This window comes from Erythranthe guttata, chromosome 9, assembly GCF_056151865.1.
Source record: "Erythranthe guttata isolate IM_541 chromosome 9, IM_541, whole genome shotgun sequence".
Lineage (NCBI taxonomy): Eukaryota > Viridiplantae > Streptophyta > Magnoliopsida > Lamiales > Phrymaceae > Erythranthe > Erythranthe guttata.
Window position 1 is genome coordinate 306,608 of NC_142541.1, and position 24,235 is coordinate 330,842.

Sequence of the window (24,235 nt, forward strand, 5' to 3'; positions counted from 1 at the left end):
ATAACTTCTTCACTCAGAAATCATTTTCATGCCAAAGTTCTCTCTCTCTCTCTCTCTCTCTCTCTCTCTCTCTCTCTCTCTTATATATATATATATATATATATTTTTTTTTTTTTGAGAAGTTAATGGGGGTAAAATTGATGACTAAAAAGTGCAAAAAAAATAAAACTATTGTGTTATTTAATATTATTTACTGATATAGGAAGAAATGTAGTAGGTAAAGCTGGTGAACAGTTTCACAAGTATTCCATGGCAAAGACTTAATTAAATCAGACTAATTATCTCAATTCTCAATCAATTAGTAGCTACACAATCTTGATTATTGACTGTTTATTAATTTTATGACCTTAATTGATTTTCTATATTATAATTATTAATTAGGAAAACTTATTTTTTTTTTTAAATTAAAGTTCAATTTAAATAATAGAAAATTAGAAAGATGGGTGAGAGTGGTAGGCCAACAGTCAAAAACAAGTCTTACTTCGTGTAGAAAAAAGTTTCCGTTTTGGAAGTTGAGAACTAAGTTCTGTTTGGCCTACGGCTAGTGACTACCACTTATAAGTTTTAATATATATATTGGTGTATGACAATTCAACTACATTGGAATTAATTAGTAGTTTATTACCCAAATTCAAGTTGCAATAAGTAATTTCAAGATGGTGTTTGTAATGCTTATCTAGAGCAGAAGTTAGTGATTGTGGTTTAAGGATTTGTTCGACCCTACACCCAGTGAAAAACACTGGATGAGTTTTCTGCTGTCACGTGTATATTTTTTTGTATTTTATAATAGATTTTCCGCTAGGGTTTGCCTTTAGTAGTTTTAGAAAAATAAAAAAAAGAACACGTGGCAGCAGAAGACCCACCCAGTGTTTTTTATCGAGTGTAGGGTCGAAGAAACCATGGTTTAAGTTGGTTTTAAGTTATAATTTTTAAAAGTTGGTGGCATTTGTAAATACGTTGAAAAATAAAATTAAAATGCAGGTCGATTTGCTTTTATAATTACAAATTAAATCAGCTTATTTCAAGAGGAGCAAAAACAAAAAATAATTTTGCAAACACTTTAAAATAAATTATGAACAAAAATAAATTCATAATCTATTTTTAAAAACTTTTGCAAACACTGTGTTGTTATGCACTTAAGTTCAAAAAAGAAAGTAATAAGTTTTTAGCTTAGTGTGAAAGTTAATTTGAATTCAATCCACAATTCGATTCCACTATATACATTAACTGAATAGTTCACATTTAATCACAATCTTCTATTAATTTACACTTTAATATTTTAATGAAGTGATCTTCCATATCTAATTAATTGTGTTATGATTTTTTTTTTTAAATTTATGATTGTGTGGTCGTTTTAGTTAGTTAGGGTGGACAAGATTTCATTACATAGATCTGTTGATTTGTCATTTTTGTTAGGAATTTGGTTTGGCATATTTGAATTGCTATATAACTAAATTCCCAAATTATTTTGTTGTTATTGGTCAATTTATTAATTAATTAACTATGTCCACAAATGTTTGTTTCTTGATTTCCTAATTATTTACATGATATAATGATCAATAGCAAATTAATAGTTGATATATAATAATATTTATTTTTTGGATATATTTGTATAAAATATATAAATAAAAACTTATATATGTTTATATAATATAGTATAAATATACCCCTATATATTTAGTATTTACACGTTTCTCCCAAGTTCATGTATCACATTTTTTCGACATCCCGTTTCCGTGTCCATGCTACATAGTGAGTGATTAGTTTATTTATGCATGATTTAAACATGACCTATATATAAAATTTAACAGAAATAATCTTAAATAAAATAAAAAAAGGAAAACTCAAATGGAGAAAATTTATTAAATGGTAATTAATCATGATATAAATTATAAATATATGTCCACGTGCAATATTGGAGAAATATATGTTGTAGGCCAATATTTAGTTAGGTCTTGGAAAGGTGATGAAGACCTAATAAAACCTCATACGTATTTCTTCAGCTTGCAATTAATTAGTCTCTAACAACAATACCAAACTTTTCCATTATTCCACAATATTTATTATTATCATCATATTAAATTTAATAATATTAAATTATTAATACATGCATGCACAAGTAGTAGTACCCCTACATGTACAGCTCAATTAACTAACCATTTGTTTGATTAATCGATCACAATTAGGGTTTACAATACCTAGTTAGTAGTTTTCACTTAGGTTGGAATTAATGAGGATTGTAATATATTTTTAATTGAATTATGTGTGTGTGTGTGTGTGTGTGTGTATACATGTATTGCATGCACAGTTAATTAGAAAGAAAAAAAAGAGAAATAAGTGCTTAATTGGTGGGTATTGTAGGTTAGAAAAAAAGATGTTGAGAGGAGAACGACATTAATTTACCCCACCAAGCAACCTTATATTTTCTCTCTCATCAATTTCATCTCTACCTCTAGAGAGATAAACGAATATAACATATAGATACAGCATCTGTATGTATACACACACACACACAGTACTAGCAGTGCTTGTTAGCCTAGATGTTGCATCAATGGGTGGTGTTGGTGTCTCTCTCTCCAAATTTCCGCCCACTCTCTCTCTCTCTCTCTCTCTCTCTCTCTCTCTCTAACGGAAAACACTTGTTTATCTAATTATTATTATTAATTAATTAATTAATCCTTTTTCTAATTATTTAATTCCCATTAATTACTGTATATGATCTCTGCTTTAAATTTGGCTCATCTTTTTAATCATCATCTTCTTCTTCTTCTTCTTCTTCAACAACTTTTCCTTCCGTTTTTGTTGATCATATTTAGAATTGAAACCCTAACTAGTCTGGGTTTTGATATATATATTGATTTTAGAAGTTTAATTTGGTGCTGGAGAGAGAAGAAGCTAAGGGAAGCCTCTGTGTTAGCTGGATAGGGTTTCTTAATTGAACTACTGGTCTAGAGAGAGAGAGAGAGTTGTAGAGAGAGAGAGAGAAGTGGGAAGATCGGATCGGATATCGGAGATGTGTAGTAGAGGTCACTGGAGGCCGGCGGAGGACGAGATGCTCCGGGAATTGGTTGAAAGATATGGTCCTCATAACTGGAACGCCATAGCTGATAAGCTTCAAGCCAGATCAGGTGGTCATCACATACATCCATCTCTCTCTCTCTCTCTCTCTCTCTCTCTCTCTCTCTCTCTCTCTCTCTCTCTCTCTCTCTCTCTCTCTCTCTCTCTCTCTCCTGTTACAGTTGTCTAGGGTTTGATTTGGATCATGCATGATCAAACATATAAAATTAAGTTGTAGTTTATTTCTGCTGTTTTAAAACCTCTTCCTATTTGATTTGAAGGATTAATCCATAAATAAATTACATAGTTACATTAATATGATATCCAATATATATATATATATATATATATATATATATATATATATATATATATATATATATATATATATATATATATATATATATATGAACTTGGATGACTTTAGTTTAAAGCTTCAAATTTCAATAGCTTTAGATGCACACATATATATGAACATACACACGCACACACTATATATGTAATTAAACTTATTTTGAAGTGTGTATATATATATATAATATTATTGTTGATATATGAGATATCTGAATTAATTAATTAATGTGCAGGGAAGAGTTGTAGGCTAAGATGGTTCAATCAATTGGATCCAAGAATAAACCGAACCCCATTCACGGAGGAGGAGGAAGAGCGCCTACTCGCCTGCCACCGCATTCACGGAAACCGGTGGGCCATTATTGCCAGGCTTTTTCCGGGAAGAACCGATAACGCCGTCAAAAATCACTGGCATGTTATTATGGCTCGAAAATGCAGAGAGAGATCGAAATTTTATAACGCCGTCAAAAAAAATAATACGGATTTAAATATTAATTCACAGCCTCCGCCTCCTTTGAGAATACGCGATCAGCAATTCGAACCGAGTACTACTAAAACAATTATAAAGCGTGTCGACGGCGATCGAAATTCAGCAGTTTGCAGCAGTAGGAAAAAATTAGGGTTCATAAGCCCTCTTGTTGAATCTGCAGAGAAACTCAATAATCCAGATTATTATTATTATTATCCGTCGTCGAGATATAATTTCCAGTTTCAGGGTTGGAATAAGGAGATTCAGTACTCTCAGGGGCCGATTCGTCGGGCGAAGATCGATCAAGGTAAATATATATTAATTAATTAAATTATATATATATATGCATGCATGCATTAATTCAAGATTTGTAAAATTTAAGATCTTTAATATAATTTATTATCTTGAAATAATATAATGCAGAAGAAAGAAGTAAAGCAGTAGAGTTCTACAACTTTCTCCAAGTGAACACCGACTCGAATACGAGCGAAGTGATAGACATGCATGCAAGAAAATGTAGTAACCCTAAAAAGAACGAAGTCGAAGAAGAAGAAGTCGATCAGAAAGCCGAAGACGACGACAATCAAACGAAAGCCACTTCTGCTGCTCTGCCATTTATAGATTTCTTCTCATTGGGAGGCTCTTCTTGATTGATACATATATACATATATATCTACAGAAATTCTAACTAGTTCTAGGATCTTTACACATATATATGTATGTGCATGCATTAACAGAATGTTTGTGGATGTATCTATAGATTATATCTGGTATATATACTTGTATCCATGCATATTAATTATGTACTATACTCTAAAAGATGAAGTTTTTTTCTTTTTTATTTGATCATGTTACTGTTTGATTGACTGTTTATTATTATTAAAAAAAATATAATATTTAAGACTAATGAATAATTAATGAATTTATATTCCAAATTGACATATATTAAAGATCAATTTATGAACGATATGGAAACATAATAATAATAATAATAATAATAATAATAATAATAATAATAATAATAATAATAATAATAATAATAATAATAATAATAATAATAATAATAATAATAATAATAATAATAATAAGGGTAAATTACAAACACCCCCCTGAGGTATGACCAAATTACAAAAACATCCCTCTTGTTTGGATAATTACAACCACCCCCTCAACTCATCAAATTTAGTGGAATCTTCGAGATGATATGGAATATTATCACTTTTGTACCCGTTTTATCCCATTCAAACTCTACATTATGAAGCAAGATGACCATAATATGTGATTTTTAGCTTGTATATATCAGTTTGTGGTGCATCGAAAACTGTATTTTTTACACAAAGAGTACAAACTAGAGCACATTTCACGGAATCTAGATGACTATGTTGAATTTGGCACCATAAAGGTAAGAAAAAATCATAGTTGAGGGGGGTAGATGTAATTATCCAAACAAGAGGGTTTTTTTGTAATTTAACCATACCTCAGGGGGGTATTTGTAATTTACCCTAATAATAATAATAATAATAATAATAATAATAATAATTGTTTAGTTTATTTTCAAATTAAACTGATTTCATGTAATTTGAAAATTTCTGCCTGTATTTTTATTTTTAATTCCAATTATTCTTAATCTTTTTACTTTTAATTCCAATTATTCAAGTAGTTCTAATTCTGCTCCAACTAAATCACGTAGTTCTAATTTTGCTACAATTTGAAGTCTTCTATCTCAACTACTATATATATACAACTACAAGGCAAATATTTCACGGTGAACAAACACAAATTGAGAAAAACACAATTCATTGCTTAGGATTAATAAGCAGAAAAAAACATAAAAAAAAAAAAAATATTGATAGAAAGATGACGACTAGGGTTTCTGCAGATGGTGGTGATGAAGGCTACAATGGCGATAGTGAGTGGATCCTACTCGAAAAGGAGATTTCCAGCTCGGTCAACTCTGATCCCGATAAGGTCAACTCCGAAGGACAAGAAGAATATTACAAGGTCGATCCTTTCGACTTCTCCGACGACGATGATGAGTGGAGCCAACTCGAAAAAGATATTTCCAACGTCGTCAACTTTGATCATGAAATAATGAAAACCGATGTCCGATGTGATTGGCCACAAGAAGATTATTGTAAGGGTAGTTTCGTCCTTTCCGACTATAACCTAATGAGTGATTATCCATTCACGTCGGACGACGACGACGAGTCGCCGGTTATAGGGACGAGCAAGAATGAAATCGTGTGCATCCATTACGTTGGACACCGAACATGGATCGTATGTCAGTTCGTAAGTCATTCGATGAGGATATTCAAAAGAATGTACCGCAAATTCGAGAACCGTGATTCGTCTCTGTTGACCGCGGAGTACGATGCAATTAGAAGTGCGCGTAAAGAAATCAAAAATCGAAGATTTGTGAAGTACTACTTGGCGTATTACGTTATGTTGAAAGTTGGGGTTTGCCAAGGTGATGATCGGATTCCAAGATCAGGTGATGACATTAATAATTGTCGGGACGACGAAGAATCCAATGTCGAAGCCTTGTTTTTTTCGACTATTAAAAAATTAGACCAAAGAGTCTTCAATAGGGGTTTCGAGCTACAAAAATTGGAGTTATTTTTAGATGAAACGATCGAAAAACTTAGGTAATTAATTTGTTTATGTCATACATTGTTAACATGTTAATTTTCCTATTTTATTTCCCAGTCCTTGTTTTTCTTTTAATTTCATTTTTTTTAATTCTTCTATCTTTTTTTCCTAGCAGTTTCGACTCGGTCAACTCTGATCCCGACGTAGTCAACGCCGAAGAAGAAGAAGAAGAAGATTATAAGGATGCTTTCGGCTTATTCGGAGACTTTGATTCCAACCAACGGGAATGCGTGCAACCTCAAAAAGAAGAAGAAAAAATCAGCAACAAATTTACCGACAAAATCACCGACGCGGATGATTTAAGACAACCCATAGATCGTGTTTTATCCGGTGGTAATGCATCCCAATTGGATCATGCATTGGGGAGAAGTTGGATCATGTACGATTCGGTAAATATATTAAGAGAGGTGTTTCTAAAAATCCAAGATCGCGATTTATTTTTCGAGTTCGTGACTAAACATAAATCCGAAGTGAAAAGAGTAAGTCAGAAGATCGATGAGAGCACTATCGAACTAGATGATTATTCGTACTTACACGGTGACGAATACGAAGGTATTTTGCACTCGGCGGTTGCTCGGCATATTAAAAACTTAAGAGTGGGCGGTAAGTTGAGGGGTAAATGGACGAAAAATAATACGAGCGTGTTGTTCTTTGCGGTTCTTTACGAAATCGACAAAATGCTGTTTGATTCGAGCTTTGAACTGCTAGAATTAGAGGATTTGATATATAGATTTGAAGAATATTGAAGATGATCGATGATCGGTTATATATACTTTCTAGAAGTAAGTTTTTGTTTATTAATAACTTACGTTGATCTCTGTTGTTGAAAAACGCTCGGTTCCGGAGGCGCATGGGCGGCGGGTGTGCTCCGGTGGGTCCGACTGTGGAGCTTTTTGTTTTCTTCTGTCTTGAATTTTTTATTGGTCATTTACAGTTTTTTTTTTTGTCTTGCAAATTTTTGTTTTTGTTTTTGGTATTATTATTGATAATAAATCTAAATTTTCGAAAAAATCCGAACTTGGAGATTATATTGGACAAACATGTATGTATCGAAACAAGTTGTAACTAGTTTAAGAGGCTCAATCAAGTATCCATGTCATCTTGCAATAAAATCTCGTATATATCGGCCCTCAGATTAAGTTCCTTTTCACGCATCACTTCTTGAAGGTCCGATAATTCTTTCACGGTCAGTACAGAATCGAGCTTCAGAAAACCATCAAGCCACAGCTTTTTAGACCTGTGGAAATTCGAAAAAGAAAAAAATTATAAAAAAAAAATAAATCATACGTCGGATCAATGTATAGATAAAAAATCTGAGAAATAATATTTATCGATAAATACTCTCAATTTCCGAGTGTTGATGCTTAATGGTAAAAGTAAAATAGGAATAGGAACACTGATTGACAACTGGGAAATTAGTAACCAACGAATAATATTACTTTTATATCGAAGAAATAATTACCAGGGACAAGCGTGTATTGCACGAAAGAACACTCTTTTAGCTGCAGAAGCATTGCACGTTACGCTCCTCTCGTATTCAATGAAACAACGCCACAGAATCACCGAGTTGTGCAATTTGTCATTCTCCAGCGCCCTCTCGAAAAGTCCACGTATTCTGTGGTGGGACCCACCGATACTCATCTCGAATGACAACGCGTAGAGCCATGTAATGACGGATTGCGTCCTGATAATCCGAAAGTTGGATTAGAAATTTACGTATCGAACAATGATAGGAGAAAGATGACGAGTAATATACTTAAAAAAAAAAAAAAAAAAAAAAAAAAAAAAAAAAAAGAATAATGCGTTTTACTTTTGGCAGTGGTCGTCGAACGTCCAGCGCAGTTTGTTGGGGGAAGTGTAAAGAAAGCTGATTTCGACTAAAGCATTGTGCAGATGTGGACTGAAAGGATAAATCTGCAACCCTTTCACGAGAGCTTTCCATATTTTAGAAATGCGAAGTTCGTTGTGATGTTTATAAAGCATCCTCACGTAATAGTTGAACAAAAATTCAAGTTGTCGACTGTGCCTCCGCCTCTCTGCAGTTAATCTTATAATTAGAAAATAAAAGAGTTTAATATTTAGTTCAGTATATTCATGGAAAGCTGATTGACCTGGAAGAACCATCGTGAAAGAATGTTCGAGAATTTCCAAGGCAGAAGTCCATCCAGTAGTCAACTCCTCGAACAAAGCAGCACAACACACGAGAGCAGCAGAATGATCATCTACCATACCTTGTGCCCACGTTGAGCTTAGCATTTTTATACGCTCTTTGAACCCCTGACGAGCTTTAAGAAGTTGTACACTTGACAGCTGGCATTTAAATGGACTATATCTTGTCCCACTGCCTAAGCAAGATAGAATATGCGTTGCTCGGGACGAAGAGTCAGAACTTTCGGATGGATTATTGGCAAGCTCCACTTCCGCATACCAGAAATACAAAAGAGATGCATTGGGCCGAACATCCTGCTTATTTAAGTTAAAAATAAGTATATATTCATACTTCGGGCTTCTTTAAACAAGGACTATTAAATTAATTAATCAGAGTATGTAATACCAAAAAAGTGGAAACAAATCAAAATAATCGTACCAGTGGAAGTCCTTCAATAGATGACAAGGCCATGTCAAAAACTCTTCTTGAAAGATCAATATTCCCGAAGAAGGCTTCTCTTTGTGCATAAACTCCACATAGCAGTAAATCCTATAACAAAAATGAAGCACAAACGGGCTATTGAAGCATCAAATGATATAAACATGATAGGATGGAATAAACATCAACTTTAAGCACCAAATGATATAAGCCAGTTTTGAGCTGAGTTTGAAGAAATGATAAAAAAAAAAAAAAAATTAAAAAAATTAGGGTGTTAGTTAATTAGGTACACATTCATATATAGATCTTTCTATTTCTCGTGAATATCTTGAAATTACAGAACATGATAGGAATATGCATAAGTTGGAAACTGTAAGTATCAGGGATATAGCACATGCAAAAAAAGCACAAAATAATCTTCCACTTGGCACTTTACAGACGTGTCCTAGATACATATCAAAATTTTCACACAACTACATTGCAGCTCATGACATGTGCATATAGACCATTTAATCTGAAAACCTTGTTAATATACGTAATGGAAGATTTCTGGAAGAAGAGTTGTTGTAATTAGACAAACGTAAGATTAAGGAGTATGTGAGATGATGGATTATATTATTCTCAGATCTGGATACTGGTCAGTGTACTGTAATAAGTGAAGGAATTGTCCTCGTATATCAAAGTCAAGTCACACAGATAACACGTACCTGCCTATTATTTTTCAATAGAGTCTTGGCCAAAGCTCGACAAGGGGTCACGGAAAAGCTTGTTGAATTCATCCTCGTGTTTGATAGCTCTTCAGCAACAAGAGCAGCTTCCTCCAAGATGTAGTTTTGCGGAAACGCTTTTAAACAAAGTAAGATAGCATTTCGGAGAAATTTCATCATATTACTCCTCATATTTGAGTCATCTGAATTGTTCAAAAGAATCTCCAAGCTGATACTCGCAGGATTGGACAGCTTTCCATTTAGGACATCGTGCACCTTGCTCAAACCCTCTACGAGAGAATAAGAAAGACTCTCCAAACTAAGTGTCTTCTCAACCCAACTCGAACTGTTTGTGCAAGTCCTGTAATCACGAAACGTATTGCAGTAATCAGGAAATGAAGAGAAACAGCAGTACTATATATTCCAAAAATCCCCACAAAATCAAGAGAATGCATAAAATTTGAACTACAATCACGGTTTACTAGAACAGATTTTTACATGTTTTAATGTAAGAATATGCTAAAATGGTCACCAACTAACAAGACATTCTAGGGAGGTTAAGAAGCTCATCTTTTCCTTATTTATATTTGATTACATATATAGGTTGCTGATTTCAGTTTAGAAGATATATGACTGCAGTTATATGAAGAAGAAGCTTAAACAAACAGGAACACAAAACACAATTCACAATGTCATGACACCTACCATTGAGGTATCCTCCCTTCATAGAAATCTATAAATTGGGATGCAAGAGAAAAACGGGCTTCCACGGAATTCAACGAGAACAGATAATCACTAACATCTTCATACAATATGATGCTCAAAAGCTGCTCATCATCTTCTGCATCAGCCGTGGCATCATCACGAGAAACCCCATCTGTTTTGCCAATTTAGAAAAGTCATTTCCACCAGTAAATAATAAATAAAAAAAGCCTCTGAGTCACATAAGAAAGAAGAATGGGGACGAAAGAAACAGAGAGGACTCACAAACACAGTAAGAATATAAATGAAGACTAACCAGAATTTTGACGAAGAGGCATCCAGTGATCAAAGTCTCTGGCCATTTCTGCCTCTGACCACTTGGTCCATGTTTTTGTATCTTGGATCTTGATATCACCTTCAGAAGCAGCATCGATCCCTAGTGCTTTAAGCAGAGATTCGATATCATCCTTTTCCTCAGCATCTTTTGCATCAGATCCATCATCGAGTTCTTCAACGACTGCATCTCCCTCAGTAGCACTTTCTGGCATCTCAATTTCGTTAGTTTTGGATAATGGTTCAAACCAACCTGTCCAGCCACCTTCTTCAACTACGTTTGAGGCCTCCTCGTGTAACAGTCTCTGCCGCTCTTCCTCCTCTTTCTCTAGCCAAGAAGACCAACCAAGGGCTCCGTCTTCCCCAATTCTGGCACCGTTACTGCTCCAAAAATGCTCAAACAGTCTTCGCTTGCTATGCTCAGAATGAACCAAGGGAGGAAACAAACTGTATTCAATCTCTGCCTGAAATAAAGCCGTGGCTAACTCCTGATAACCTGCTTGCCACTCAAGGCGGCAAAGAGCAAGAAAAACGTCAACCAAACCAAGTTCTAACTGAACAGTGGCAGGATTAACAGGAGTTGCATTGCCAGATGGATCAGCCTGCACCCAGCATGAACAGAAGGAGTTGGATCAACATTTTAGAAGCGTTAACAAATGTGGAAAAAATAATTCCTTAATTTAATGCGAAATGACTAAAAATGAAGAAATGTTAGTTTTGCGAATTTATCATGCGTACTAATATTTAGATTAAGAGAAGACGAGAAATTTAACGCGTAAGAGAACCTATCCTAGAATAAAAACGAGCAATGAATAAAGACACTTATCAGTTCCAATAACAAAATACAAGTATAAACCTCAAGATTTGTTTTCCTCGTCGGGGTCTGTGCGTGTGATAAAAGTCTATCTATTCAAGCAAAAGGAAGAAAAAATATGGATCATTAAAGTGAGAACCTGCCTATGCTGCTTTATGCAAGCACCAGCTAAGGCTTGGATTGCGTTGGCATACATTTTCCTCAACTCAGAAACCTTGAATCTGGAAAATTCACCCTGAACTACCCGCAAAAATTGTTTCCACAGCGTGTAACTCCCGGAATTGGATGTGAGTATCTTCTCCCATCTCCTAATCAAAACGTCAATGCTATCTCTGCTCTGATAAGCTTTCATAAGAGCAAGAAGCAAATCTTCACTATCCGGGTTAAGCTCAGTCGCTTTCTCAAGAATACTTATCTTCTTCTCAAGAGTCTGCAAACGAGCGCCTTTATGAGGCTGCATACTAGCCACCTTATCTTGAAACTCCGCAAATGCCAGCCATGCACTCTCATCTTGAGGGCGTTCCCTTGTCGTCTTATTAAAATCTTTTGTTTTCCGTAGTACTTTATCTTCCCAAGACTCTTCAACTACTGCAACACTAGAAACTGGTCCACTATCGGAAATTTCATCCAGTAAGGGGATGTAATCAGCAACCACGTTTCTTACACCATTGCTAGGAGCATGGATTTGCAATCGTTTCAAGTTCTTATGACGCTCGATAGCAGCGTACTTTGCAGACCAATAGCGCCCGCCTGACCTAAGATTGGTATCTAACGCATCAATGTCATTATCCCCCTCCAAACGACCCACTCTCTTATTCCACCGAAAATATTTCTGTTCGGAAACTTTCTTGGAACTGTAAAGCTTGTAACGAGCAACATCCATTCTGCATTTTAAAAGAGTAACCAGACTTTAAATTCAATATACAACATCCGATTGCATTTTTCATTGTCGTAATCAAACGCCTCATCTACCCACATATGAATGATCACGTGTTAACACTAACCTACCAGAATAACTACACAAAGCAAGGGCAGAAAATATGCCTAATTTATTCACAAAGAATTCCCTATGTCGTAATCAACAACACATAAATTTACATATGAAAGGTAACCGAGTCCGATTTTGACGAGTAATTAATGTGGATACACCGATACAGAGAACAAGCTTCAATTAATAATGAAACCTCAAACAATTTCCATGAAAAATGCATTAAACATTAGAAAGCCGAAAATCGAGAGAGAAAAAAATAGTTCAATTGACCTGTAGATGCAACCGAAGGCTAGATTATCTCGATCTCCACGAGAATCAAAGTAGTAATTCTTCTCATTTGAAGTAGAAGAAGCCCATTTCGAAACGCCCTGTTTCCTCGAAGAAGATGATAGAGTGGCGGCATACGCATACGATGCGCCGGGCTCCTCCTTTTTTCTCCTTTTCTTCTTCCTCCTATTTTTCATCCTACGCTCTTCGTCGGAGGACGGGTTGCCATCGGATGGAACCCTCTCGTACTGCGGCGGCAGTTTGCTTTTACGAACCTCTTCCACTTCATCCTCTTCTTCCTCCTCGTCATCGGGGAGGTTGTATTTCGATACGGCGTCGTTTATCACCGACGGGTCGATTGTGAAGCTGGAGTTGCTCAGCCATTTACCAGAGGCGGCGGCGCTATTGTCGGAGCCGGAAGGGAAAATTTGAGGCGGTGGGTGTTGGACGAAAGCGGGGAAAAGCGACGTCGTTCCGGTAGGTTGCTCCTCCTCTTCCTCCATGCTGTAACAGAGAAATATAATTGAACTCCTTTTCTGCTGTATTTTTATATATTTTTTTTTTTATTTATGAAAATGCCTCATATATTTAACTAATTGCTCATTTTGACCCTATAACTTTTTCTTTAAATCAACTTCCAAAATTTTACTAAATTACTCTGTTTATTTATTTACAGATAGTCTAGACATTTCACAAATTTTGTTTAGAATATTTTTAATTTTATTTTTTTAAACAAAATATAATTTATAGAATTATAAATATAAGGGTAAATTACACTCACGACCGTAAGGTATGCTAAAATAACTTTAAAACCCCTATAGTCTCGGTAATTACAATCACACCAAAAACATTGTTAGAAACACTCTTGAATCCTTATTATTTTATATAAGATGTATAAATTTTCGTCTAATGATAGCATTAACGGCCACGCGGGAAACAAATATAGTGCGTGTATATATGTCCCCAGGACATAAAATCTTGGCTCCGGCAATTGTTCCAAGGGTGTATCTATAATTACCAAAACCACAAGGACCTTAAAGTTGTTTTAGCATACCTCAGGGGTGTAGATGTAATTTACCCTAATTATAATTTATAGAAACTATTACATATTACAAAAATAATAACAAAGTCCTGCATATAATAAACTAGAAATTATTAAAATGAAGAAGATCCCAAGCCAAACAAAAAATTGGACAAACAACTATTTCCACAAGCTATTAATAACTAAATAGCCTAAAAGAATAATCACACATCATGTACAACAAAAGTGAAGACTTTCCCCCACCAACAAAAATCGGAAAAAAAAATTCCTATCGATACATATTTCGCGCAAATATTACATATACCGTTCGTAATAATCAAAATACAACCCGGCAGGTCGGGGAAATTAATATCCGATCCTTTGAAATGTGGAGGCGCTTGAATATTACAACCCCACTGATGAAAGATCAATCTGCAAATCATATGGGCCGGCAAATAACGGTGTGGGTAGTTATCCTCCGTTTCTATGCAACGGTGCATCCGACCAATGAGCAAAATCCATTTTTTTTTCTTTTTTTTTTAGGAAGAGATCGGTTCGTAAGGGTATTGTAGCCAAGGGTGTTTTAGAGCCTCTGATGCAGAAGGCCTTTTTGAAGGGTTGACTTCGAGAAGATGACTGACAAAGTCAATGAAACCTTGGTCTCCCATTGGCAACCGATGTCGTAAGGATGACTTTTTCGGTATCAAATATTCCAATCTGTTAGTATCCTGAAGAATCGAGACGAGATTAAATATATGTCACATGCTAAAAAACTGATCAAACAAGTAAAAAATGTAGGGCAAATTACGGCCACCCCCTAGGTATGGCCAAATTACGAAAAAAAACCCTCTTGTTTGGATAATTATGTAAAATTTATGTAATTTGATTATTTACCGAACCAAATCGTATATTCAGTTCTGTAAACGGTATGAAATGTTGACTTACTGAAATTTCGGTTCGGTTTTACCAATTTAGCATCCCTAAACTTACCTCTAGAGGGGTATTTTCGTAAGATAATACATAGTTGAGGGGGGTGGCTGTTATTACCCAAACAGGAGGGGGGTTTTCGTATAGTGAAATGATTTGAAGGGTACCTGATTCCTTTCATAGAGCATGTGATTTTTGGTGAAGTATTTGTATGTATCTCGTCCCTTCGCAAGCATCTCTTGCTCAATAGATCCTATGATTCCAATTACTCGAGCAAGCAAAGTTGCCGGAGAATCATTTTGAAACAGCACCTATTCAGACAACACATTACTTTACTTTATTTTGGAGTTCCAAGACGTAATAAAACAGACGAAGACGAGAACTATGAACTGCAAAACTTACGTTGCCTGTGCAGAGTTCAGCCAAAATGCAACCAAGGGACCAAATATCAATCTTTTTGCCGTACGGAAGTCCCAAAATAACCTCTGGTGCTCGGTACGAACGAGACTGAACATACGAACAAAGATGATCGGTTTCGAAACAACTACTTCCAAGATCAATAACCTTCACCTCACATCTACTGTAACTTTTCACCAATATATTCTCTGGCTTCAAGTCGCAATGTATGAGGCCAAGCGTATGTAAGAATTGAAGTGCTTCCAAGCACTGAATAGTAATTGACTGCACGATTAAAATCCTAGTCAGCAACTTTGACTGTACTGTAATAAGCAAGCAAACGGCAGATTTGTGCCACAAACCTGAAGTCTTGGCATCGTGAAGTAGACTTCTCCCCCAGATTCTCTGTTAAATTTATGGAACTCGTACAGGTTTGCTTTAAGCAATTCACAAACGATCAATAAATGCTCCTGCATATATAAATAAGAGTCAATAATAACCCAAATTTTACACACCAAACAATGAGCCGACAGTTTCGGACAAGCAAAATACATCCAAAGATATATCTATCTAATCTATTAGTATCTACCTAGGAAGTAGGAAAGACGAGCAACGATCACGCCACCTGAATTTCAAAATTTTGCGAAAATATGCAATTATTTTACATGTTAATTAGTGGATATTGTTCCTATTTCAATCAGATTATTAGATATAACGGGGTTCTGAACCAATGCAGCAGGCACTCGAATCAATGTTCAACTGTTTAATCACTATTGCTTAGAAATCTAGAAACTCGGGAAGAGATTCAGGGACTCGAGAAGAAATTACAATCACACGAATAGAAAGAAAGACGAAGTAGTAACCCAAGCCCCTGAATATGGTTTATATCTACACACTTAAAAAGGACAAGGAAGAATAATATAGTACGTTTGAACTGTTTTCTTACCACCAGTGATTTAATGCTAATAAATACAGATAAAGAGAAGAACTCCACAATAAAATGATATTGATGCAAAGAAATGTTCACTTACTCGATAATAGAAGTAATCATACAACCGAAGCAGATGATACTTGTCAGCAGGATCATGTTTGTTCACATACTTGAGCAGCTTTATTTCGTCGAGGCTCTGATCGAAAAAATCCTTATTGTTCTTTATAATCTTCACACAAACATCCATGCCAGTGTGCAGGTCATGTGCCTGAATAGCTTTGCTGAATGCGGCTGATCCAAGATACTCAGTAACATGATAGCGTCCGGCTATTACCGAATTTAAAACAACATGAAAATTTTTATCCTCCTCAAAGCCAGTCCTAAACAACAAACAGAAGCACGAGTTAAGGAACTTGCCCCTAATAAAACAGTTAGGTTTAGTAAAATGAAAAGAGGTTTCTCGAGTATCATAATTTGAAAATTAAGAGAGAAATCCATACACCTGGTGGATAAATGAATCATGTAACAATAGTTCTAAAGCATATGCAGGCACTTGAACGAGGTAAAATCGTCAACTTGTCCATTTGGTATACATATATGGTGATGTAAATCTCAAAATTTAAGAGTAAGATATTAAAAATAAATAAAAATTAAAAGCATCATGGATTCCTAAATCAATATACAGTACAAAACATTTTTCAGTATTACAATAAAAATCCATTAAAGCAAAAGGGTCAAATATAACTTAGACTTGTGCTACAATAATAAAATTGTCAAACCAAACCAGCACAATTCATAGAACTATATGATCAAAATATGGAAATTTTGCATGCCTGTTTTTCCGGTGGACAATCTTCAAATCAAAGGTTTCAAATTCCTCCTCTTGTGCTTTGATTTGCTTCACTTGCTCTTGCACAGCAGCAGCTTCCTCGTCCTCCAATGATACCTCAGGTTCCTCTTCTCTTATACCAGTTGTACTTACATCCTCTTCTTTCTTTACACGTTCCCTATCAATGTAACCATAGTTCGAAAGAGACGAGGGACTCGAATTTGCCGACTCCCCGTCATTAGCATTGTCTTCGCCCCTTGGACTCTTAACCGGTGAAGAGTCATTGCTTTTGCGCCTCCACGGTGCAAGCATGTCTTGATTAGACACACCACAATCATCAACTTTATCACTCGACGTAGTGTTGACTGGATTTGACCACAAGGGTTTACCCGAGCTTGTTTGCACCAGCTGCCCATCTCTCGGAGGAGGAAATGAGAATACTCCATCCATGCGATTCGTTGCCGCTGAATATGCACCCTTATCGTTACTCATTATATACTTATCAGAATTATGTCTCTTTATTTCATTTTTTTTGTCTTTCTTGAATTGTTCAGTAGCATTCTTATCCATGCCATGCTGTAAATTTCTAATATCATGATCATGAAAGTACTCGATGTCCCCTTCACTATTACCTCCTATCAAACTTTCCGGCACTTCACTACCAATATCAGCAGCATCGCTGTTAATTCCAACGCCAATAGATCTAACCGAACCTTGTTGATTATCATCCATGCAGATATCATCTGGGTGAGGTATTCCACGGTCCCTCATAACCTTTCCATCCCCGAGCATAATGAGTTCATTCGTCTGTGTAACGAAGCCCTGCCAAACGGGTTCTGCACGCATAAAGTTCAGCTCCTCTTCATCCATCAACTGTCCGTCATATTGATCAATCAGGTCATTGTCTCCGTTTCTCCTGTACATTTCAGTATTGGACAACCCCACAGGACCGTCTGACGATATTACAGCGTCAATGTTTTTGGACTCGAAATACCTCCCCCCAGAGAAGTAAGAATCCTCCTCCGCAAATGACTGATCATCTTCGTCGTTTTTGTTCTGTCCACTTTCTTGAGGGTCTGGAACACTACTCCCATGCCCTGTCCCCTTTTCATTGTCACTCGGGTAATCAACTTCATGAGCCAGAAACCAGGTCTCGTCTTCAATGGGTTGTCTCGTGTAGCCAACATCGTCATCATCTTCATATTCATCAGAATCCCAGTATTCATTTGGGTACCCAATGGATTCACTCAACCCATCGCCTATAGTTGCAAAACCAGAAACCAGATCAGAAGTATCTTCAGCAATACCCTGACTTACAGAGAGCCAACTTCCTCCACCTAGCTTTTTCCCTATGAATCATCATCGTGAAAAATAACAATCAATTAAACAGCTAAGGAGCAAGGTCAGAAGAACAACAAAGTGTCATAAAAACCAATATTCAGATAATAGGCAGTATGATACGAACGGAAAACCATATTTAATACAGCAGGCAAAGCAGAAAATATGCTAAAAGAGTATGCCACTTCTTCAATCATATGGGTGTTTAAGGAAGGGATAGGAAAGACGAAGTTTTCAAAGAAAACACAAGGAAGATAAACACAAATTGGAAAGTGAAGAAAAATCCGAGAAAATTTATCTCTTTGCTTAGTCCATTTTTCCTTCTATACCACGAAACCAGTGAAGAGGAAAATATTGCAACCTTTACTACTCTAGACATAGTAAGCTAGTGCCTACACGGCACATTGATCAATAGATGACCGTAGAAATTGTAACATTTCGATAAATATTTGGACGAAACTAATGGAGTTGCATCTTTAGCTTTGTGCATAGATTTCTCACAAATTGGAATCAATGTACAAATAATGGACTGAAACTCAGTTTAAGCATCACCCCACCAGTGAAATTATAGTGGATTGCTCTTCATTCAACAATATTAGTATAAAACAGTGTATTCTTCTTATGATTCAGAGATAATTTATGCAACTGCAAGTTCTCTTATAAGTTGTAGCAGATACTAACAGAAAACGCAATATCGGTACGACATTATAAGTTTTCAGGCAAACCTGAAGAATTAATTTCTTGGCCAATAGGTACATCCAGAAATGAACCTATAAGATAAGCATTGTCAACACTCAAGATCTTCGGACCAGGGCCATCGCGTTCATATTTCTCCTCCCAGTGAATATTGAAAGACTTGTCTTCTGACTTAAGTCTCACAGGCGCTAGTCTTGGTAACTCTTCCTTCTGGTTCTCCGATGCAAGACGAAATTCTAACGCACCAAAATCTTTCAGCTCGCTCCCCTGAGTCTTCCCGAAGAAAAGTGCTCTCCCCACCTCATCCACTTGCTCCTTTATTGCTGCTCTAATGTTATTTGTTTCTGCTTTCTTTTTCCCCTCCTTTTTATCGACAACAGCAACAGCACTATCATAGCTGGTACAAGTGTCCCCGACTGAGAAGGGGAAAACAGTTTTGACTCGACACTCTTTCCAAAGCTCTGAAGATGGACTGGCAGATACATCACTTATTGACCAGGCCTTATCAAGAACCTCATCCTTGGACCATGAACTGCTTTGCATTCTTTCTTGATCGACTTCTTTATGCTCAATCTTCGATTCTGTACTAGTATTACTAAGACTACCAGGCCAAGACATTCTCTTTTCACCAGAAAAACTAGCATGCTGCCCCGATTTCAGATTAACCTTACCACTATCAAGATTCTCAGCTGAATGCAACCCCGCTTTCACGGGAACCTGAAATCCCAGGAAATTGTTTTCGACAGTACTGCCAACATCATTCTGATAAGAAGTAACTGGACCATTGTTCCCATATTTCCATGAATAAAGATCAAGTACAGAATCATCTAAACCCTTGGAAAAGGAGAAGTTCTTATCGCTCGTTCCAACAGTTTCACTATTGAGCTTGCTCTGTTCCACAATAGCACAGCTCTCCCACTTTGTCAAATCGGACCCATTTCGTTCTGCTCCACACTCTACTTCTTTCACAATTAGCTCCTTAGACGCCTCGGCACTACTGGGGGTCGACGAATCCTTAAGACTATGCCTAGTACTTTTTATCTTTCTATCTTCTTCCGCTACACAGCCCCCATTCACTTCTTCGCTTGATCTATTGCCAGACTCCTTATCGTCAATCGTAAGCTTTTGAAGAATCCCGTTTAAGTCGGGTCTGTTACCCAATTCACTTTTCAACGCAGTCTCTGCTTTGGTAAATTTGTTCCTTCTCAGGAATTCCAAAATAACATCCACATGACTTGAATCAGCCATTTATAACAGACACCGACGCACTACGAAAATCCAAGTACTAGAAACGCCACTCAAGCAAACCTGGAAAACGACAGAAACGAAAAACGGGAGCAGAAAACATACATCATTCTAGATCATATTAGAACATCACTTCAAACTCTAACTAGCTATCACAATCTACACAGTGACAAAAAGAAATTAAAAAAAAAAAAAAAAAAAAAAATACATTTTCCTTGTTTTATGACAGCCAATCAACCATTGTGCAATAAGCAAAGGAAATACAGTTCTGAAACAGAACCAAAACTATATATACTTCTCCGAAGCAGAGCAAAAAGGTAGATTCAGGAAAAAAAAAAAAAAAAAAAAAAAAAGGTTAAAACTTGACTTCATGGATCCCAATTAAAAGAATTAAATCATTAATCACAACATCTAACAAAACGCACATTTTTTTTTTCTCGGATTCAACATAAAACCACAACGAGATTTCATAAAGATCTGCGCTTTAACGAAACCCTAAAACGCACGAACACTTCTCAAAATGCGAATGATTAGATGGAAAAAAGGGGGGGGGGAAATCCGGAATTATAAGATTAAAAATGAGTGAGAAAAAAAAGCTTACAGATCGAAGCGCATGATATTTGAGAAGCCAAACACGGTGCTGCTGAATCCATAGCCCAAAGCTTAAAGAAATCTGAAACACTTCTTCACTTTTGCGAGTAAACTAAAAAACTTACTATCAATTAAAAGAAAATTAAATAAATATGAAAAATGAATTATAGTTTTTTTATTTTATTCTTTTTTTGGGTATCTTTCTTAGGGAGCTTTACGAATATATCGGTCAGAAATTAATTGTTTTTTTTCTTTTATTAAATTAAAATATATTATTACACAGGCCTGCAATTTTTCAGGCCATGGATTTTGATTGGATAAATAAAGATTATTTTTTAGATATGTACTATCTAAATATTTTGCTATAATAATATTTTTATTTTTTTTCTGGAAATATGTATTAATTTTTTTTTTCTGGAAATATAATATATTAATAATATGTGTGTCAGTGTGTGTGTGAGAGAGAGAGAGGGGGAACATCCAACTGTGAGATGGGTACCATTAGCAAATGGAATTATAAGTAGCACATGAAAATAAATGAAATAGGTTAGTTAGTATTAAATGTTATGTGACAAATTAATGGGATTTTTTTATATTAATGCAACATATATTCCAATTTAAATTTGCTAAAAAAAGGAAGGCCTATTTATTTGGGAACTTTACTATTTTATATGTATATGTACTATTTTACGGTAAATTACAGCGACCCCCTGAAGGTAGGGTCAAATTACGAAAAGACACCTCATGTTTGGGTAATTACAACCACTCTTTAACTATGAATTTTCTTACACGTCCACTCTTACGGTGTCAAATTTAGTGGGATATTCTAGATTATGTGGAATATTCTTCAGTTTGTACTTGTTTTATCTCATTCGCGCTCCATATTTTGAAACAAAATGATCATAAGATGTTTCTCTTCGCTAGTAAATATCGATTGTGGTCCATCAGAAACTGAATTTTTGCACAAAACGAGTACAATCCATGGAATATTCCACAGAATCTAGATGATTATGTTGAAAAGCGCTCTTTCGGGTGAGTGAGTCACGTGCGTTCAAGTGAAAACAAGAGAAAGCAACTCGACTGTTCGTTTCCGCTCCGAAGATGACCGGCAAACAAATAGAATAAGGGATAATCCGTCCGTTTCAAAGGTAGCTCATTCCTCCAGTCAGTAGCCAATTCGTTGACAATGGCAAACCGAGTTTCCAGGTAGTGGTGCCTCTTGACACCATAAAAGTGGACGTGTAAGAATATTGATTGTACTTATCCAAACATGAGGGGGGTTTTCTGTAATTTGGTATTAAGTGGCCATAATTTACACATTATTTTATTTTGATGCGGGTATTTAATGGGTACTAAATAATATTCCAATAGGGTCATTTATTCATGATATTTAATAGAAATTGCATTAATTGTAGTTTGAATTGACAATAATATGTTTTGGCATAATCATTAGCCAATTTCGAAGCTAACAACTAATTTATATTTCTTCAATAATATTTTCATTTTTTTTTGGGGTCTTTAGCAATAAACCCCTTGGATGAGTAATAAATGGTGATATGTCCAACCCTTAAATCTTTCTTTGTGATAAACCCCTATAAATATTAATTCCAATACTACCCTTCTGAAATTAGAAAATCTCCTACCCAAAAATAATCCATCCCAGTAATACACGTCCCTTTCCTTAAATAATGCCAAAATAATAGTAATTTTTTTCCAACTCAATATTCAAATCCCTTGAAATTAGCCAACTAATTAAAAAAATAAAAAATCACCTTAATATACTCCATAAAATCAGCCAACAAATTAAAAAAAAAAAAAAAAAAATTGCTTCTTCACATACAAAATCAAAACTCACGTGCAAGATGAAGTTTTTTTTTTAATTATTTTTTTTTCATGTTTTTTTAATATTTTCTTAAATTCTTTTAAACGAAAAACTGATTTTTTTTCCCGACAAGTTTACTACGCCGAATTTGACTATAGTTGAATAAGATTATAGGCATATTTTCTTAATTTTTTTTAACGAAAAATTGATTTTTTTTCCCCGACAAGTGTACTACGCCGAATATGACTATAGTTGAATAAGACTATAGTCTAATATGACTATATGTGACTATATCAACTGTAGTCATATTCTTTCTTTATATTGCATTTTTTAAAATTTGTAACTTCAAAATTCCAATTATATAGTGAGGTAAAGTGATGTTTATCAAATTATATAAAACAACTAAAATTCCCTATTGTTTAGGGAAACAATGCAATCAACATCCACACAAAAAGATCACAAAAAATCACAATTTGAATCTTGTTATTACAAGTCAACTTGAAACGAGAATATAGAACATATTCGAATATGACTACAATGATATTCAACAGTAGTCATATTCGAAAAATACATAAATATGACTATAGTCATGTTGCTGCTACTGTACATATTTGAACTGTATTTTCAGATTTGGAAAAAAAGAAAAAAGAAGGAGAAATTGAAAAATACATAAATAAAAAAATTGATAAAAAATCATTATATACATATATATCGACTCCACTAACTCAAGTATGATGATAGGCTCCCTCTCTCTCTCTAATATTTAAACACACACAATCACAATGAAAAAACCTTAAATGCCAAAAGTAATCATGAGTTGCTGAGAAACTTCCAAGAACACGAAAACAGAAAGTAGCAAAAAATATCGAATAGTCACATTCGAACCAGACTGTAGTCACGTTGATGTTGCTGCTTCACATCTGGAGAGAAAAAAAAAGAAAAAAATTAAAAATAACGAAAGGAAGGTGGTGTGATATGTATGAGGCGACAACATGAGTTTTTTGGGAGGTTTGACACCGTAGAAAGTCTTGACGGCATTCGAACCAGACTGTAGCCAAAAAAAAATTGAATAGTCACATTCGAACCAGACTGTAGTCACGTTGATGTTGCTGCTTCACATCTGGAGAGAAAAAAAAAGAAAAAAATCGAAAATAACGAAAGGAAGGTGGTGTGATGTGTAGGAGGCGACAACATGAGTTTTTTGGGAGGTTTGACACCGTAGCAAGTCTTGACGGCATTCGAACCAGACTGTAGCAAAAAAAAAATCGAATAGTCACATTCGAACCAGACTGTAGTCACGTTGATGTTGCTGCTTCAGATCTGGAGAGAAAAAAAAGAAAAAAAATCGAAAATAACGAAAGGAAGGTGGTGTGATGTGTAGGAGACGACAACATGAGTTTTTTGGGAGGTTTGACACCGTAGCAAGTCTTGACGGCACAACCCTAGACGGCGGCTGTGATCTCGGTGGTTGGGTGAGTAGATAATGGCGGTGATGTGAAAAGGAGGGAGGAG

General features: G+C 35.4%; 3 protein-coding genes across 4 annotated transcripts; 1 reads left to right on the forward strand and 2 right to left on the reverse strand.

Moving 5' to 3' along the window:
• Positions 1 to 2,414: 2,414 nt before the first annotated feature.
• LOC105974936 (transcription factor MYB52) lies at positions 2,415 to 4,731 on the forward strand. 2 transcript variants are annotated; one of them, XM_088823422.1, is made up of 3 exons: positions 2,415 to 3,128; positions 3,645 to 4,184; positions 4,301 to 4,731. In XM_088823422.1, the coding sequence occupies exons 1-3, from the start codon at positions 3,014 to 3,016 to the stop codon at positions 4,525 to 4,527; spliced, it is 882 nt and encodes a 293-aa protein (XP_088679548.1). In that variant the 5' UTR covers positions 2,415 to 3,013; the 3' UTR covers positions 4,528 to 4,731. The 2 variants fall into 2 exon arrangements, with proteins under 2 accessions (XP_088679548.1, XP_012855548.2); XM_013000094.2 differs by having other exon boundaries at positions 2,472 to 3,128; positions 4,304 to 4,731.
• A 2,794-nt stretch (positions 4,732 to 7,525) lies between these two features.
• LOC105975036 (uncharacterized) lies at positions 7,526 to 13,462 on the reverse strand. The gene is made up of 10 exons (XM_013000203.2): positions 12,931 to 13,462; positions 11,809 to 12,553; positions 10,839 to 11,457; positions 10,526 to 10,697; positions 9,821 to 10,181; positions 9,114 to 9,224; positions 8,638 to 8,989; positions 8,337 to 8,562; positions 7,989 to 8,210; positions 7,526 to 7,763 (listed from the first exon to the last, which is right to left on the reverse strand). Exons 1-10 carry the CDS (start codon positions 13,428 to 13,430, stop codon positions 7,610 to 7,612), a joined length of 3,462 nt encoding a protein of 1,153 aa, XP_012855657.2. The 5' UTR covers positions 13,431 to 13,462; the 3' UTR covers positions 7,526 to 7,609.
• A 603-nt stretch (positions 13,463 to 14,065) lies between these two features.
• Positions 14,066 to 21,389, reverse strand: LOC105975004 (uncharacterized). The gene is made up of 8 exons (XM_013000169.2): positions 20,912 to 21,389; positions 19,095 to 20,373; positions 17,036 to 18,380; positions 16,303 to 16,582; positions 15,634 to 15,741; positions 15,278 to 15,556; positions 15,043 to 15,186; positions 14,066 to 14,676 (listed from the first exon to the last, which is right to left on the reverse strand). The coding sequence occupies exons 2-8, from the start codon at positions 20,311 to 20,313 to the stop codon at positions 14,488 to 14,490; spliced, it is 3,564 nt and encodes a 1,187-aa protein (XP_012855623.1). The 5' UTR covers positions 20,314 to 20,373; positions 20,912 to 21,389; the 3' UTR covers positions 14,066 to 14,487.
• Positions 21,390 to 24,235: the final 2,846 nt, after the last annotated feature.

Coding starts and splice junctions, on each gene's coding strand:
- LOC105975036 (XM_013000203.2), bottom strand. CDS start 13,430: ATGGAGGAAGAGGAGGAGCAACCTACCGGAACGACGTCGCTTTTCCCC. Junction 8,211..8,336: donor TTCGACGACCACTGCCAAAA/GTAAAACGCATT, acceptor TCGGATTATCAG/GACGCAATCCGTCATTACAT. Junction 7,764..7,988: donor GCAATACACGCTTGTCCCTG/GTAATTATTTCT, acceptor GAATTTCCACAG/GTCTAAAAAGCTGTGGCTTG.
- LOC105974936 (XM_088823422.1), top strand. CDS start 3,014: ATGTGTAGTAGAGGTCACTGGAGGCCGGCGGAGGACGAGATGCTCCGG. Junction 3,129..3,644: donor TAAGCTTCAAGCCAGATCAG/GTGGTCATCACA, acceptor ATTAATGTGCAG/GGAAGAGTTGTAGGCTAAGA. Junction 4,185..4,300: donor TCGGGCGAAGATCGATCAAG/GTAAATATATAT, acceptor AATATAATGCAG/AAGAAAGAAGTAAAGCAGTA.
- LOC105975004 (XM_013000169.2), bottom strand. CDS start 20,313: ATGGCTGATTCAAGTCATGTGGATGTTATTTTGGAATTCCTGAGAAGG. Junction 18,381..19,094: donor CCAAGAAATTAATTCTTCAG/GTTTGCCTGAAA, acceptor GATGATTCATAG/GGAAAAAGCTAGGTGGAGGA. Junction 15,187..15,277: donor CTGAACTCTGCACAGGCAAC/GTAAGTTTTGCA, acceptor TTGTCTGAATAG/GTGCTGTTTCAAAATGATTC.